Source organism: Vombatus ursinus, unplaced genomic scaffold (assembly GCF_900497805.2).
Source record: "Vombatus ursinus unplaced genomic scaffold, bare-nosed wombat genome assembly UNPS02014786.1, whole genome shotgun sequence".
In the NCBI taxonomy this organism is placed as follows: Eukaryota; Metazoa; Chordata; class Mammalia; order Diprotodontia; family Vombatidae; genus Vombatus; species Vombatus ursinus.
Genome location: NW_020954564.1, coordinates 36,789,333 through 36,806,768, shown reverse-complemented (window position 1 = coordinate 36,806,768; position 17,436 = coordinate 36,789,333). Strand labels below are relative to the sequence as shown.

The window sequence follows — 17,436 nt, the reverse complement described above, 5'->3', positions numbered from 1 at the left end:
AAGAAGAAGAAGAAGAAGAAGAAGAAGAAGAAGAAGAAGAAGAAGAATTCAAGAAATTAGAGCCAAAGGAGATGGAGTGAATTGCTAAGGCTCACAAAGTGAGTTAGAGGCAGAGTTGGAACAAGAATCCAGGTCATCCTAATGAGGATTGTAGTCAGAATCAAACGAGAAAATATTTGTTTAACTACTTTGGAGGTGGGAGAGTTGGAAGGGTAAAGTGCAAAACATACAGAAGCATTATCAAAGGTTCACTTTGGATTAGACTAAAATTAATCAATTAATAAGTATCATGTGCCTACTAGAAAGTGATGGGCAATTAGGTGGCACAGTGATTACAGTGCTGGGCCTGGAGTCAGGAAAACTCATCATCTTGAGTTCAAATCTGGCCTCAGATACTTACTAGCTGTGTGAACCTGAGTAAGTCACTTAACCCTGTTTGCCTAAGTTTCTTCATCTGGAAAATGAGCTAGAGAAGGAAATGACAAACCACTCCAGTATCTCTACCAAGAAAACCTCAAATGGGGTCATGAAGAATAGGACACAACTGAAAAACAACTGAACAACAGCAGAAAGTGGTGCTTTAAAAAAATTAAATGAAACATCATAATTAAATAATTGGTGCACAAAACCAAAGCAAAGATCTGGTCATATCTGAAATATTACTCTTTCTAGAGACTATCCCATAGATTATGAGGAGGCTTCTTTGGAGTCATACTTTGAGGACTCCTAGAACAGAGACAGTGCAGTTATTCTGTCCATCACTAAAAGGCAGAAGACTCTGGGGTGAAGCATCTTGAATGTTGAAATTTCGCATGAGTCATCCTCCATCACTTGCTTTTCTCATTTCCCAGATGATGTATGTATTCACTTAGGATTAAATGATAAGCATCCCTACCTTGTGGCAATTACAAGTTTAGAGGGAGTACAAGAAGAAGAAATCAATATAGTGACACCATCTCTTTCTGATTAAGCAGCAGGAATATTGGGACTTTTTCAGCATTATAAAAGACCTCCTGGGTTCATGTTCCTTCCCTTCAGTTTCCTGGTCTGACCTTCTGAGGTTAGAAACCAGAGTGGGCAAAGAAACCATTTGTTAGGGGTGGGGAAGAAACTGAGATGGGAGTAGGGGATAAAGCTGGAATTGAGAGCTTTACCTCTGCTCAGCTGGGCTGTAGGTCTCCCCTCTCTGACAGCTGCTGATGGTGATGGGATCAAAGTTGTAGAAGGAACGCAGGGCCACCCCAGAGATGGCAACCAGTGGTGAGGTGAAACTCACAAGGACAGCTTGGCTGTGGTAGAAAGGGTGGCTGAGGTCATGGATCACCGGGATAATCAGGGGATTGCTCCTGCAGCTTAGAACATGGACACCTGTCAGGGGGGGTGGAACAGAGAGATGGAGGGAAGAACACTCATTAGTCAGTGCTTTTCACACACTCCCCAAAGGCCCTTTCCAAAGCCTTCAGACCCTTTTATGTCACTACACAAAAGCCCCATTTGTGCAGCTGATGGGGATTTCAAGTTTGATTGAAAGTTTTTTTTTGGCGGGGGGGGGGGGGGGGGGGGGGGTTGTTTCGGTCTTAGTTTTTTGTGCATTAAAAAACAACCCCCCCCCCCCAAAAAAAACTCTCCAATTCCCTTCCATTCTCACCCCCTAGGCCCATGGGTATTCTCTCTCCTCCACTCTCCTCACCTACATCTAGCTTCTCTTTATCCTATCCATACCCACCCATCAGCATTCACTATATAGTAATTTCTTCTTCACCTCCTTCCCTTTGGATTCACGCCCTCTGTAATACCATTCTTCAGATGGTTCAATTCTTCTCCACACTCACTCAAATAAAGGCTTTTCCCTGGCCTTGTTTACATGTCTCACTTTCCCCTTCCCTCTCAACCTGGCCCTGTGACCTAAACTGCCATTGTGTTTGCCACAGCAAACCCTGCCGACAAGAGTGGAATGGGGAAGTGTGGAAGGGGGACATGTGAGCATGCAGCCCTATTTGAGGACTCAATGAGGAAAGACTGAATTCATCAACCAAACAAGACACTCAACAATTATAACAGAGATTGCATTCATAGGTTTAGCTGCATCAAAGACTTCTAATGTTCTAGATGTCTTTGCCCAGAACCAAAGACAACAAAAACAACGAATTGTTTTAATGTGTTTCCCCCCACCAAGATAGAAATCCCCTATGAATTGATAGGCACTTGGTAGTTTTCTTTCTCTTCTCTATTTATTATTTTCTCTGTTACCATTTAGGGGGCAAAATTCCTCTTATTTGGCTTCTACCTGACCCTGAAACGACCTCCTTGTCTGCCTCCCTCCCACAGGCCTTTTGAAATGAGCTCTCTGTGGAATGATGCCGGGTTCTCGCTTTGAAGCAGGGGCTGCCAGAGCAGCGTTCGCCTGGAATTCCAAACACTTTGGAATTGCAAGGCTGAAAGTCATCCATTTCCCCAATCCCCTGATTACTGCTGGTTTGCCAGAAGGGCTAGGGGCTGAGGAGGGTTGGGGGAGGGTGGGGGGGCAGTGTAGGGCCAACAGGGTGGTGATATCAATTCACCTCCTGCTAGGCAGATACTCAAGGGGCCTTGCAGTCAACAGTAGGCCTAATTGGGCCCCTTGGTAGTGAAGTACAGATTCTCAGGAACTATATTGAGTCTTCCCAAAGGCAGCCAACTAGAGACAATCACAGAGATGATTTGTGTGTCTCAATCTGCGTGTACCACAGGATAGAAGTTTTCATCTCCTCTTCTCTCCTTATCATTGCTTTCTCTAGGATGGTTATGGTCAGTCATTCCTATTAACTGAGCACCTGGTGCATAAAGAGACCTAAGGTAGTTTTGTGGGGAGAGACAAGGGCAAAATTGTTGTGCCCAAGGAGTTTACAAAGATTTGATGATATGAAGGAAAATCATGGGCTGAGAGTCAGGAGAGCTGAGCTCCAGTTTTGATTCAGCCATGAAACTAGCTATCAATGTCAAGCAAGACATTTATCCTCTCTGGGTCTCAGCTTCCTTTTTCATGAAATGGGAGGTGGACTAGATAATCTCTAAGATTCCTTCTAATACTAGTTCTAATATTAATTAATATGAATTTAACATGCATACATATATACAATAGGTAAAAGTGAATTCTACAAAAGAAAACTAAGTATTTATACAGTTGTATATATATTTGAGTGTATATATATGTATATACATATATATAACCTATATCTATACACTCATACATGTATGTATCTACACATATGTTTGTGTGTATATCATACCCAGATCATGAATTTGTTCTTTCGTGTCAAATAGCTGAACACTGATTGTCTCCTGTTTCTGGTCCAAATAATTTGTCCCATCAGTCACCAGATGGACGATAACTGCTGTGGCTACCATTGGCTGGGAAAAGTAAGCCTGTGAGAGAAGGACAAATTATATTAAAGTCATTTGCTAAGACTTTAAGGGGTAGAATTTGGTGGGGAGGGAGAAACAGAAAGCAAAGAAGGGCTAAACAGGACTAGAAATGTTCTTGTTCAAGGCCAAATTCAAAGAAGCCTCACATTCACAAGGGTACAATATTTCCTTCTATATGGATTCCCTTAATGGGGAGATCAATGTATAAAAATATGGAGTCAGTGACTCAATACAAGAGTGTTGGGAGTTTTAAAGGATTTTCATCCTAATCTCTTACCCTGAGCCAGAAAGTGGTCTGAGACATGTATGAATATTGGTAGTTGATTGTGCAAGGATACCATGCATGTTGAGACACTTCTTCGCTCAAGTCCACCACTTTAGTTCGACATATCTGGAAAAAGAAAGATGCTTTGAAGTCAATCAGAGGTATACTTCTATATGCCCCATAGATCACAAGAAGAAAAATGTGTGCATATGCATGGACATGTATATGCGCATGAATGAACTGTGTACACACACAAATACTCAACTTAACCTCAGTTACTGGTATCAGTACTTCTTACAGCTCAGCTGAATACCCAGAAGTACCAGAGTGAGATGTAGGAATTTTTTTTGCTTATTTGGATGGTCAGTAATCAAAGGATTCATTTTGAGACTGGTTAGGGTTTTTGGAAAATGCTAAATTTCTTTCTGAATGGGTTAAATGATCTCTTACTATTATCTAAGGCAAGTCCCCCCCCCAAAAAAATAGTAAAACTTTAAATAACAATGAAAAAATATAGTAGAAACACATTTTTCTGCAGAAGAATCCAAGAACAGGTATGAATGGACATTTATTTTTTTATACTATATGTATATACCCTATATGTATATTTATACTCTGTAAATATATATATTCCCTATAAACACATATACTAGTGTACACACACACACAGACACACACAGACACACACAGACACAGACATATTTCAACACATTAAAGATCTGTTGGTTTGGGTCTTTCCTCTACTGACACAGATCCCAAACCCTCCATGCCTTAGCAAGTGATCTTAACATGAGTTTCCATGGCTAGAAAATTCATCACCCCATAACCTATAACATCTGATGATGAAGCTCTGCAAGCTCAGATAGGATAGTTCTCAGATGATGTCATATTTCTAGCTTTCTACCCCAGTGGAAGTGGTGGTGGTAGTGATGGTGGTGGCAGTGGTGGTAGTAGTAGTAGTAATAGTGGTGGTGGTAGTAGTGATAGTAGTAATAAAGAGGTGTATGACTAAAAGTTTATCCATTAGGTGACAGATATTTTTGGTCATAGTAATTCATGACAATGGTTATCTAAGGCATATTGTAGTTCTTTAATCAGTGGAGTGAGTATCCACATGAAAGAAATTTCATATATATATATATAATTGAAGTAATGAATTATGTGTTTTGTTTTGTTTTGTTTTTGGCTAGGCAATGGGGTTAAGTAACTTGCCCAGGATCACACAGCTAGTAAGTGTTATGTGTCTGAGGCTGGATTTGAACTCAGGTCCTCCTGAATCCAGGGCTGGTGCTCTATCCACTGCGCCACCTAGCTGCCCCTGAATTATATATTATGTAAACATATATATGCTTACACACATATATTAACACAGGTATAGACTTTCAAGAACTGATATTAAAATCCTTAAAGATCCTCAGATATTCTGTTTTTGTCAAAAGAAGTCTTGTTTTTGACAGCCCATTCCTTATAATCAATCAATTAAAAAGCATTTAATTAATAGCTAACGAGTATTTTATTAATGATGAAACTCCATAATCTCAGGTATGCCAGATACTGTGATAGGTCCTCAGAAACCAAAGATAAAAACTTGCCCTCTAGGAACTGACACAAGCCTTTAACTTGCCAAAGTTCACTTGCAGATTTAAATATCATACAGTTTCATATTATTTATTCAGAATAATGGTCACTCATGTCTCCAGCCACAGAAAACACAAATGTGTTACAATTTCCCATGAGACTAACTGCTGTACAAAGTCAATCATGTTTGCATAAGTTCATGCTCTGATCAGTCATCCTTTCTCTGCTTCCATAAGCCAAGCAAAAATGTCAGCTTTTACCCTGATCTCTCTTCATTTGTATTGTTTGAATACTAACAAAACATATGTAAATAAAGCAATATAATAAACTATAAAATTGTGGGATAAAACAACTGTTTAGCATTAATGGTGTGTCATACTATAGCACTGACTGTACAAATAATAAAAAGGTAAAGATTTAAAATGATAGAGTTATGTCTAATAGTTGAGCAGTATAAGTGGACTTTAAAGTATTACTAGAAAACCAAAAATGTTAAAAGTATAAGGGCAGTGAGATGGTTCAGTGGATAGAATGCCAGGCCAAGAGTCTGTTAAGACCTGACTTCAAATCTGACCTCAGACTTATAGTAATGGTGTGGCCCTGAGCAAGTCATTTAACCTTATTTGGCTCAGTTTCTTCATCTGTCAAATGAGCTGGAAAAGGAAATGTCAAACTACTCCAGTAACTCCAACAAGAAAACCCCAAAAAGAAGGTTATGAAGAGTCAGATATGACTGAAATGACTGAAGAACAACAATAAAGCTGAAGTACAAAGACATTAGAGATATAAATGTTAAATGGATTCATTAAGTCATTTCAAAGATATAAAGCCATTTGATGGTGGTATAGATTTAGAGTACTGTAAACAACACTGAAGAGTCAGAAGACCTAGATTCATATCCTGACTTTGTCATTTATTAATTATGTGATGTTAAGCAAGGCATGTAACCTCTCTAGGCCTGTTTCCTCATATCAAAAACATGGGACTTGGAATCATTGATCTCTAAATTTCTCTCTAGCACCTCTGTTATGTGATTTAGTGATACATGGTAAATATGAGGCAGAGGTTATCTGGATAAGCACTTACCTGAAAGATGAGAAAAATACAGGAAATACAAAAGTGTGTACACACACACACGTACACACACACACACACACACATCATATCAGTGGTAGTTTCTAATGTATCTTTCTCAAAGAGTTGCTGAAACTGCTAGAAAGGAAAGAGAGGAAGGGGAAGGAGAAGAACAAACATTTATTAAACATCTCCAATGTGCCAGACATAGTGCTAAGCACTTTGAAAACATCTCTTATAATGCTCACAACAACTCTGAAAGGTTAAGTGTTATTATTATACCCATTTTAGAGTTGAGGAAACTGAGTCAGACAGATGGTAACGATTTGCTTACTTTAGTACATTCTAATATTAAAATTTTCATTACAGATTAAATGCTTATTAGTTACTGAAGTTTGTACAGTATACATTTTACTGAAGTATCCTTCATGTATATATTGCTGTATGTGGACTCCCACATTTTTTCTTTATTCAATACAATTATTATATGCTTACTATGAGCAGGGCATAATGCTCGAAATGACTAACAAATGAGCACATGAGGTGAATCAATCAGTTTCTTTTTTGGTATCATTTGTAATGTCCAAGTTATTTTAGTAAGGCAGGCACCACATGTCTATTAAGTGCTTATTATGAGCTAGGCATTGTGCTAAGCACAAGGAAAATGAACAGAAGCAGAAAGGCAGTCCCTGCCCTCAAAAAGCATACATTCTAATGGGGAAGGACAACACATAAAAGTGAGTTGAAAGGGAAAGTAGGTTGGGGGTAGAAGGTGCCTGGTCCAGGGACATAGTAGAAAAAGTCCTGTGGAGATGAAACAGCAATGCTTCTAGGAGAACAATGAAAACATCTTTGGCCTGCACCTCCTCCTTAAATTGGAGGCTCTGAGATGAAACAGCAACACAAAGTGAGGCATCAGAGGAGGATAGTACTTCCAATTTGAGAAGTAGTCCAGGGGTGGAGTGAACCTCCAGGGTAAAGAGGTTTATATGGATCCATAGAAAAAGTCTTGTGAGGGGAAATACACACACACATACACACACACACATACATACACATACATACATATACATACATGTATATACATACATATGGATACACATATACATGCATACATACACACATGTATATGCATATATATATATACACGCACATATCCCAACTTCCATCCATAATAGGCTAATTTGTGAAGTCAGGGCAATCCACAGCCATGTGTTTCCATATTAGCTCAGCAAGGATGGCAAGACAGCTGAGCTCTGAAGGCGGAAGAAGCATCTGCTGAAGTCCATAACTCTAAGGAGGGCACCAGTAACTCTCCCATGCTGGGCTACCAGTAGCCAACATAAAAGCAGGGAGAAGCCAGACTTTTACTATCTGTGTTAGAGACCAGTGCATGAACTTATATAATGTTAGAGGAAGGAGAGGAGACAGGTAAGACTTTGTAGAAAAACAAGGAATCGGAGAGGAAAGTCTGTGTATTATTCCTGGGTGCCTTTTACTATGTGTCTGTGTGTTTTCTCTCTGCAATTTGCACTGCCCAGGACAGCCAGCTTGGCCATGTTACTGAGCTGCCCAAGGCACAGAAAACACGAAAGGCCTTCTGGCAATGATTTGTGTAACAAGGTCAGAGACGACTCCATCCTTGACAGCCCTTCCAAGTCTTTCCCCCTTCCCTAGAGCCTGTCAATGTCAGAGGCAGGGGGACCCTGATGTACAGCTTAGAATTAAAAAAAAAAATGTTTCCTCTTTTAAACCTTGAATAAAAAGAGACATTTTAAACAATGCCAGGGCACTGCAAAGACAAACCCAGAGACATTCTTCAAAGGATTCCCTGGAGAAAATGGAACGCAGTGTGTTGCCAGTCTGCAGGTAAAACTGTAGCAAAGAAAAAGGCTTGAGGGACCAGCCATCTGATTGGCTAGAAGTGAGGTAATGGTTTCAGTCATTCAGCTCTCTAAAGGCCTTGTGCAAAGGAATCTATGGGCAAAACATAACCAGCTTTAATGGGCTGGAAGACATTTTTGAATTTATTTATTTTTCTAAAAAACAACTGAGCCCAAGCTTCCCTGAGACTTGCCAGTGGGTAGTGTTACATTTTACAACAGTGTAAGACTTTACATAAACTATCTTTGGCATTTGAAATACAGTCCAGCAATTCGACATGTATCATTTCAGAATTCTTCCTCCTCATGTTTTAAGTCTCCTTACTCCTCAGTGGAGCATGGTTGAGGACACCACTATAGTCACAAGGAATTATCTGTCCACATCTAACATCTTCATGGTCACAGAACTCCCTGACATGAACAAAGGCCTCTTATTGCTTTAATACGATTAGCCCTTATCTTCCTCAGTCTATCAGCGCAGGACGCAGCTTTAGAGAAACATGCCGCCACTATTTTCTCTTTTGTTGTTTTGTTTAGTTTTGTTTTTGTTTTCAGCCTGGCTAAGATTATAATCAGAGACGGTCAACTCAGATCAAAGAGTAGGAAACCAATCCAGTTGACTCTTTGCCCGAAGTCCTGACCAATTTCAAACACATCTTTGGTGTGAGAATTCCATATGGATGTCCCTTCAGTAAGGTGAATGGGCATAGCACCTTATTTTCCAAGTACATTTATGTGCAGCTCTGTATATCTCCCATTCGGGAATGGTGGAATAAGCCCACAAATGAAATTAAATTGTAGTTAGGTCACCTGAACAGCACTTTTGAGAGGAAATTTTATGATGTTTAACTTTTCATCTAGTTGCATTTCAATTAGGGATGGAAGGGAATAAGTATTTATATAGTGTCTACCATATGCCAGACACTGTATTAAGCAATTTTACAAATATTATCCAATTTGGTCTTTATAACAACCCTGGGAGGTAGGTGCTATTATTAGCTCCATTTTACAATTGAAAAAACTGAGGCAAATAGAAGTTAAGTGACTTGACCAAGGTCATACTGCTACTAATTGTATGAGAATGGATTTGAACTCAAGTCTTCCTCACTCCAGGCCCAGCACTTTACCCACTTTTCCACTGCTGCCTTTATTAGGAATTAGGAACTAGCACCTGATTTTAGTTCCTCATCTATGGCTCTGAGAATTAAAGAAAGATAGAAACTTAAGGGTGGGAGTGACCTCAGAGGCCATCTAATTCAATGTCTTTTCCAATGCAAGAATGTTTCTAATGTTTTCAAGCCTGTGCTTGAATACCTCCTGTCATTCAAAGCAACCCTGTACCACTGGAGGCCAGTTACATTTGGTACAAAGTTGTTCCTTACATTGAATTGAGATCTAGATTCCTTCAAAACTCAGCTCAAGCATGACTTCCTATATGAGATATTCCTTGATCCTGTAGCAACTAGCGCCTTCTCCTCCCATGAATTATCTTCTATTTACTTTATATAAAGTCATCTGTACATTGTTGTCTCCTGAGAAAATGTAAGCTCCTTTTGGGGAGGGACTCTTTCTTTCTTTCTTTCTTTCTTTCTTTCTTTCTTTCTTTCTTTCTTTCCTTCTTTCAATGGCCAGCAACTAGCACAGTGGCTAGCAAATAGTAGGCACTTAATAAATGCTTCTAGAAATTCTTCCCTGTTAATTTCTCCTCATTGAGCTTCATTCTGCCCTCTGGAATCACTTAAAATTAGTTTATTCCCTCTCTCAAAAGACAGACCTTTAAAAGAGAAAGTAAATCTCTCCTACCTCCTACCTCCTCTCCCCCTTCCACTAGTCTTCTTTTCTCACACCTGAATATCCCTGGTTACTCTGTCCAATCCTAACCTAATTTTCATCATCTTGGCCATTTGTTTTTCATTCTCTCTTCCATTTTCTGCTGGACCACTTAGCTGGTCCAATTTGGAATTTCAAGGAACAGAAATACAACTTGATACTCTATTACTACTAGGTTTACAGTTAGTATCCAAGCTACCTGCCTGGGATTGGGAGGTGGGGAGGAAAGAGGGAGAGAGAGAGAGAGAGAGAGAGAGAGAGAGAGAGAGAGAGAGAGAGAACAAAGGTACTAATCCACTTCATCACTGACCGTTTCTTAATATTTGGTCCATTACTGAGAGATGAAGCAGCACACTGATAGTTCTAGGAGCTAGCCCTGCCCAGAACTGAAGGCTGATTCTGAGTGGCATGTGACAATAAGAGCTAGAACTATTTTCTATTTTGGGGGACTAAAAGTTAGAACCTTTTCCAAATGTAGCAATTCAGGACAAGCTGACCCCAGGCACTTTTGAATATACTAATCATGAGTAAGCCAGATAAGAATGAACACAGAGGTTGGTAAAAATTCCTTTGGTGTCAGGGGCTGTACTTACGAACTTATCAGTCATTCTAGTTATTTCTGTCTACATGTCTCCCCTCCTTCCTCAGTGGGAAGGGGTCTGGTTAACCAGCCTGCATTGTTACCCAATAAACAAGCTCTCTCTCTCTGTCTCTGTCTGTCTGTCTGTCTGTCTCTCTCTCTCTCTGTTTCTCTCCATCTCTGTCTCTCTGTTTCTCTCTCTCTCTCTTTCTCTCTCTTTCTCTTTCTGTCTGTCTCTCAGCCTATGGTTTAATTAATGTAAAGGACTTCCAATATGGAAGTGTCCTCTACCGATGCCAATCTATCACTGCAGTCTTAGAGAGTTTCTGGGAGTACTGAGAGGTACTTGACTGTGGTAATACAGATTGTAAAAGTGGTCAGAGGTAGTACCCAACCCTTCTGTACTCTAAGGCTACCCTTCTATCATCTATACCAAACTGCCTTTTAAGACCACTCTTAATTTCTGGTCACAGTGCACATGCTAAAAGATTTTTAACCACTGGGCTCACTCACCAGTGAACATACGAGAATTGATTAGGCTCAGTCTCTGCTCATCCTTTTCCCTTCATATATGTCTGAGGTGGTTGCATGACTTCCTGTTTAGCTCCCAATTCCCCTGACTCCTGTTTGGATTAGGGCAATAATCTGCCTAGGCCTTTTCACTGTTTCCCCACTATGTCTTCATCTCAGCAAGACTTGTTTAATAAAATGGTCCTCATTGAATTACCAGCTCAAAAGTTTTTCAATCTTAGGCAAATATCAGCACCAGAGTCAGTGTATGGCAGTGAGGAGAGCTCTGGGGCTACTATTAGGTAAAAGAGGTTTAAGTCTTTGCTTTGTCTCTTCCTAGAGCCTCTCTGAGCCTCAGCTTCCTTATTTACAAGGCAGGCATATGAATACCTGCCCTGTCTGTCTCCTAAGCTTATGGTGAAATTTATGTGTTGGCACATTTGCATGGTCGCTGTAAAGAAAGCACTCTATAAAACTCAAAACACTAAATAAATATTTGTTATGATCAGCCAGCAAGAAAGATTGTTCTACACAAATATACAGTAGTATTATCATTGTTGTCACTTCTCGTACTGGTCTTTGTTGGAAGTTAGCTGACAAGAAACTATTTAAGTGAGGATCAAAGGGGAAAAAACATTGAATTTGAAGACAAAGCACTTGGGTTTGAATCTAAACTTTATCTTTGTGTGACTCTGGGCAAGTCATTTCACCTTCTGTCTACTTCAGTCTCCTTATTTGTAAAATAAAATGTTTGGACTAGATGCATTCCAAAAGTCCCTCTAGTTCATGCTATAGGATTCCATAATCAGTTTCAGAGTAGGTTCTTTGGAGTCTGTTTTGTTTGTATATATAGTATGATGGGGAAAGCAGGAGACTAGATTCCCACTCCCAACTATAGTACTAATCAACAAGTCACTTCCTTAGGCAAAAGCCACTCCATGTACATATATCATTGTGCTTTCCTCATCTCTAAAAGGAATGGTTTGACCTCAATAATCTCTAAGGTCACTTTCAGCTCTCAAGTTCTATGATTTGATAAGCCGATGTCAAAGCCACCATGAGGGCTACTGAAGAGAGCTGTCTGTATCATGTTGGCTTCAAAAATTAAATACTCCAGAGAAAAAAAAATGGGAGAAAGGGGATGGTTATGGTCCCGTTTGCCTCCTGATCAGCTTAGCAACTTCTGGATCGAATTTTCTCAGTTTTACAAGGTTGGAGGTTGGTTTTGCAGCTGCCCATCCTTGCCAAGACAACCCAGAGAACAAGAAAAACAACCCAGATTCATCATCACCATTAATAAAAGTTGTGTGTGTTTGTGTGTGTGTATGTGTGTGTGTGTGTGTGTGTGTTTAATTGGGGATTCAAGGGAGTTCAGGATGGTCTGAATCTCTCCAAGCTAAAAGATCCTTCTATAAAGTAAGTTTTGGTGAAAAGTCTTGTTTGTCTTCAGTCCACTAACCAGATAGGACAAGGGGAATATGAGTGGCCTCTTCTGATATAGGGGGAGCATTCGTCCACGTCCACTGGATAAGTGACCAGTTATGGCAGCCAGCACCAAATCCTGTCCTCAAAGACTGCTTTCAATTAGAGGAGTTAACGATGTCTTGCTTTCAAAGGGTTTTTTTAATCCAGTTTATCTTCCACCCACACACGTTGTACACAAAGGCAGAGAGACAGAGAGAACAAGAGGAGAAGGAGCTGTGGTATTTTCCCACACGAGGGAATGCCATGCGGTTTCTATTGAGTTCCCCTTTGACAGATTTATACTGTCTTTTGTCAATCACAGGAGGGGGGAAGTGCTCACCAAACCTCTAGCCCATCCTCTCCAATTTCCTCTTTCTACCCAAAGGGACCTGGGAATGTGCCACAGAGAAAGAAAGCAAAAAAAAAAACAAAAAAAAAAAACAAAAAAAAAAACAAAAAAAAAACGACAGAAAGGAGGGAAACACACACTCACTCACATACATACACATACACACACCAATCAGGGTTTCCCAATGTGTCTCCTTAGGCCAAATGTTAGCCTCAGTTACGCAGGCTTAACTCCAATTGACTTCACTGGGAATTGAGCAGGCGTAAATGGGGCAGGAATTGGCCCCTTTCGCTTAACCCCAGTGGACCTTCAAACACCTGGCAACTCCTGATGTATACTGGATGGAGAAAATGCTCTATTTGGGGTGGAGAAACTAAAAAGATAAGGAAGAGAGGAAAGCTGGCCCCTGCCTCCCCCCTGCCCAACTCCCACCCAAGCCCAGTTTAGGAACCACTGACCTACTAAAACAGAAGGCCCAAGTAACCATGTAAAAGTCCTAAAAGGAGTGAATAATCTAGTAGAAATCATGCTGGATTGGGCAGAAGAGATCTGGATTTTAGTGTAACTCAATGTATGCATAACTGACAGAATCTCAAGAGTTAGAAGAGACCTCACAAGTCAACACCTGGTTCCAACTCAAGCCAAAACAGTTACCCCACCACTCCATCAATCAATCAGTTGACACAGAAAATACAGAAAGAAAAGTGAGATAATCCCTGCCCTCAAGGAACTGATATTCTATTGAGGGGGGCAGCTAGGTGGTCCAGTGGATGGAGCACTAGGCTTGGAGTCAATAAAAAGTACCTACTATGTGCCAGACATTATATTACTAGGGATTAAAAAAAAAAGACCTTCAGGAGACTTTTTCTGATTCCTCAGTTATTACCACTTCTCCCTCAATTGCTTTGCATTTACTTATATTTACCTAACTATGGAGAGGTAAATGTGGCCAGCACAGAGGATAATGAGAGCCTGTTTAAATTCAGGAAAATCTTGATTCAGGAGCTACCTCTGACATACACTGACCTAACATCATAGTCTTCTAAGCAAATCAATAAGCTAATAGTTCTCAAACTTTTTGATCTCATGACACTTTTTATATTCTTTAAATTATTAGGGTAAGTACCCACCCCCAAACAGTTTTTGTTTATGTGGATTATATCTATCAATATTTATTATATTGGAAATTGAAACATCTTATTATTATGAAAATAATTTTGACCATGGACTTGCTAAAAAAGTGGCTGGGGCCTGTAGGGTACCGGACCATACTGGAACCACTGCTCTAAACTTTAAATAGCTCTAAGACCTGCATTACTGGAGGGAATATCTTCACCTAGAAGTTCCCTCAACTAATGAAATCATGTGTCCAATTCCTACTTATCTGGGAACCTATTTAATCTCTCTACTCCCTCAATTTGTTCAGTCATGTCTGACTCTTTGTCACCCCATTTGGGGTTCTCTTGGCAAAGATACTAGAGTGTTTTGCTATTTTTTTTCCAGCTCATTTTATAGATGAGGAAACTGAGGCAAATGGGGTTAAGTGACTTGCCCAGGGTCACACAGCTAGTAAGTGTCTGAGGCTGTATTTGAACTCAGGAAAATGAGTCTTCCTGACTCCAGGCTTGGCACTCTAACCACTGCACCACCAGTAGGTACTTAATAAATGTTTATTATTTATTGATTGAAGGAGGTGGCTTGAGCTTGTCCTTGAAGAAGAGTAGGGGGTCCAAAAGGCAGAGCTGAAGAGGGTGAGCAGCCAAGGACTGGAGACAGCCTGTATAAAGTCACTGAGACCAGACATTCCTAACAACTACTCACTAAGTTTCTGTCTGAAGATCTTTTTTTTTTGGGGGGGGTGCTAGGCAATGGGGTTAAGTGACTTGCCCAGGGTCACATAGCTACTAAGTGTTATGTATCTGAGGCCAAATTTGAACTCAGGTCCTCTTGAATCCAGGGCAGGTGCTCTATCCACTGCACCACCTAGTTGCCCCTGAAGATATATCTTAAAGGAAAATCTGTTAGCTCCTGAGAGGCCAGCTCCACTTACACAAGACACAGCACTCCCTCCCTTCCCCACATATCCTGTCATCCTTTGATGATGGTCTCCTTGAAGTTACTCAAACAACATACTCCATCTCTCAACTCTGGGCATTTTCACTCACTGCCCCCTATGCCTGGAATGCTCTCTCTCCTTATAATGCTCTACCTCCTGGCTCCATTCAAGTCTCAGCTAAAAGTCCATCTTCTAGAAGAAGCCTTTTCTGATTCCCCTTAAGGCTAGTGACTTCCCTGGTCCAGTGTGTATTTCCAATTTATCCTGTTTATATAGCTCATTTATACATAATTGTTTGCACATTGCTTCCCCATTTAGACTATAAGTTCTCTGAGAACAGTGACTATCTTATGCTTTTCTTTGTATCCCCAGTACTCAGCAAAGTGGCCGGCACATAGTAGGTGCTTAATAAATTTTTTTGACTATCTCTTGGGCAACTGATTGTTACTAAGTTTTTCCCTACATTGAAATGTCAGGCTAAAATTTGTCAGAGCAACTTCTACCCACTGCTGTCTCCTAGAGCTAATTTGAATTAGGGTTTTACTTTAACACCCCCCCACCCCCACCCCCAGCAGGCAACACTCCAGTGTTCCCTTTGAATTACCTCTGGCCAACTACCACCAGATAATATTTTCCAGCCCACCCCTACTCCTCCTCCATAACTCAGAAGCCTAGAATATCTCTCCATTTTTATTCTAAGCATCAACTCCCTCCCTTTCCAGACCCCACACTAAACTGGTAGAAAAAAAAAAAACAGATTACAAAGAGTTAATGGATTAACACTGGCCTCAAACTCTCTTTTACAGACTTAACAACTACAAAAAGCTAGTCCTGTTGTTTACAAACCATTAGAAACAATTATCACCTTCCTGGGCAGGGCCTCAGGGAGTAGTTTACAGCTCAGATGCAAGTCTCAAAGAGATAAAGAGAATCCATTCTTTCAACTTTCAGATTTATAGTTTGACAGAATGTTGGTCAGACAGTCAGCCAGCAGCAGTTGCAGGAATAGGGCACAGAACGCATGGTGACTTTTCCCTCTTTCAGTCACAGATATCTGAAGACCTTCAGGGTTCTGATGAGTCCTGTACTAACAAATTAGATAATTTCCCATCTAATCCACCAACCCACCCCACCAGGATTTCAAGTTTCTGTAATAAAGTTATTAGCATTTGGAATCAGAAAATCATAGATTTAAACACTTTCCAGTCCAATTCCCCTGATTTTACACATAAGGACACATGTAAACAAGTCAGGAAGAGAATTACCCAAGATCCTACAGGTAGGATTTGGAAGCCAAGTGATTCCAATACTCTCTCTACAATGCCATGAATTGTACCAGGCTGGCTTTCAGTCATTATACCTAATACTATGAGTTCAATTCAAATCACCTTCAGTGATTTGTTCCCAATAAGAAGATAAGCTATGGATTCTGAAACTCTGGGGGGAAAAACAAACAAATAAAAAAAAAACTCCCTAGTCATAGTAACAATAACAGTGACAGTAACACTTACAGTAATAGTAACAGTAGCAATAGTAGTGCAGCTGATTAATATGCCCCCAAGGTGTAATGGAAAGAGTCCTCAGTGCAGAATTGGAGTTCAAACCTTAGCTCTGTCACTTAGTTCCTGCATGTCTTTGGTCAAGTCACTTATCCTCTTTGGGACTCATTTTCCCCATTTGTAAAATGAGGGGTTTGGAGCCCATGATATAGTGGAAAGAGCCTGGAATCTCTCTGGCAGCTAAGTGGCACAGTGGGTAGAACTCTGGACTTGGAGCCAGGAAATCTTGAGTTCCAATAGGCCTCAAAGATTTACTGGGTATATGACCCTAGGCAAGTCACTTAAACTCTATTTACCTCAGTTTTTTCATCTGTATAGTAGGTGTAATAAATAGCATTTACCTCCCAGGATCATTGTAAGGATCAAATGAAATAATATTTGTAAATGGCCATAGGTGTCGCATAAATGTTAGCTGATGATGGTGATGATGGTGGTGATGATGACAAAGATGATGATGATGATGATGATGATCCTGAGTTAAAGAACACAGTGTGGAAATCATCCCTTTGGAGATTATGGCAGGTGACAGTAGGCAAGCTACTTAACATGCCTATCCCACCATTTCCTTATGTAAAAAGCAAAGAGGTAAGGTTAAATGGGCTCTAAGATCCCTTCCAACTACAGTTGTATACACACACACACACATTTACACTTTTACTTATTTCTCTAGGGCAAATGGTTTGTAAGTTTCTTTCTAGTCCTAAACCTGTGATCCACTTTCCAGTTCATGACTAAGTAATAAGGAAGCTTTACCTTCAAAGAATAAATGGTGCTGATAATTAACTCAGAGATGGAGAAGCCTTGCAGTAAACCTGGCAGGCCAAAGTTATTCCAATGAGTGAATGAAATTATAATCTAGAAGGTAACATTCTGAGGTAATGGT

At 40.2% G+C, this 17,436-nt stretch overlaps 1 protein-coding gene across 1 annotated transcript in view; it reads right to left on the bottom strand.

Annotated features, from left to right (window-relative positions):
• LOC114046870 (pappalysin-1-like) overlaps window positions 1–17,436 on the bottom strand; it is a 280,259-nt gene that overhangs the window by 76,669 nt on the left and 186,154 nt on the right. Inside the window, exons 11-13 of the mRNA XM_027867446.1 lie at window positions 3,683–3,796; window positions 3,270–3,405; window positions 1,155–1,368 (exon numbers count right to left, since the gene is read on the bottom strand). Of these exons, the coding sequence (XP_027723247.1) occupies window positions 1,155–1,368; window positions 3,270–3,405; window positions 3,683–3,796 (464 nt within the window). The remainder of the gene's footprint in view (window positions 1–1,154; window positions 1,369–3,269; window positions 3,406–3,682; window positions 3,797–17,436) is intronic.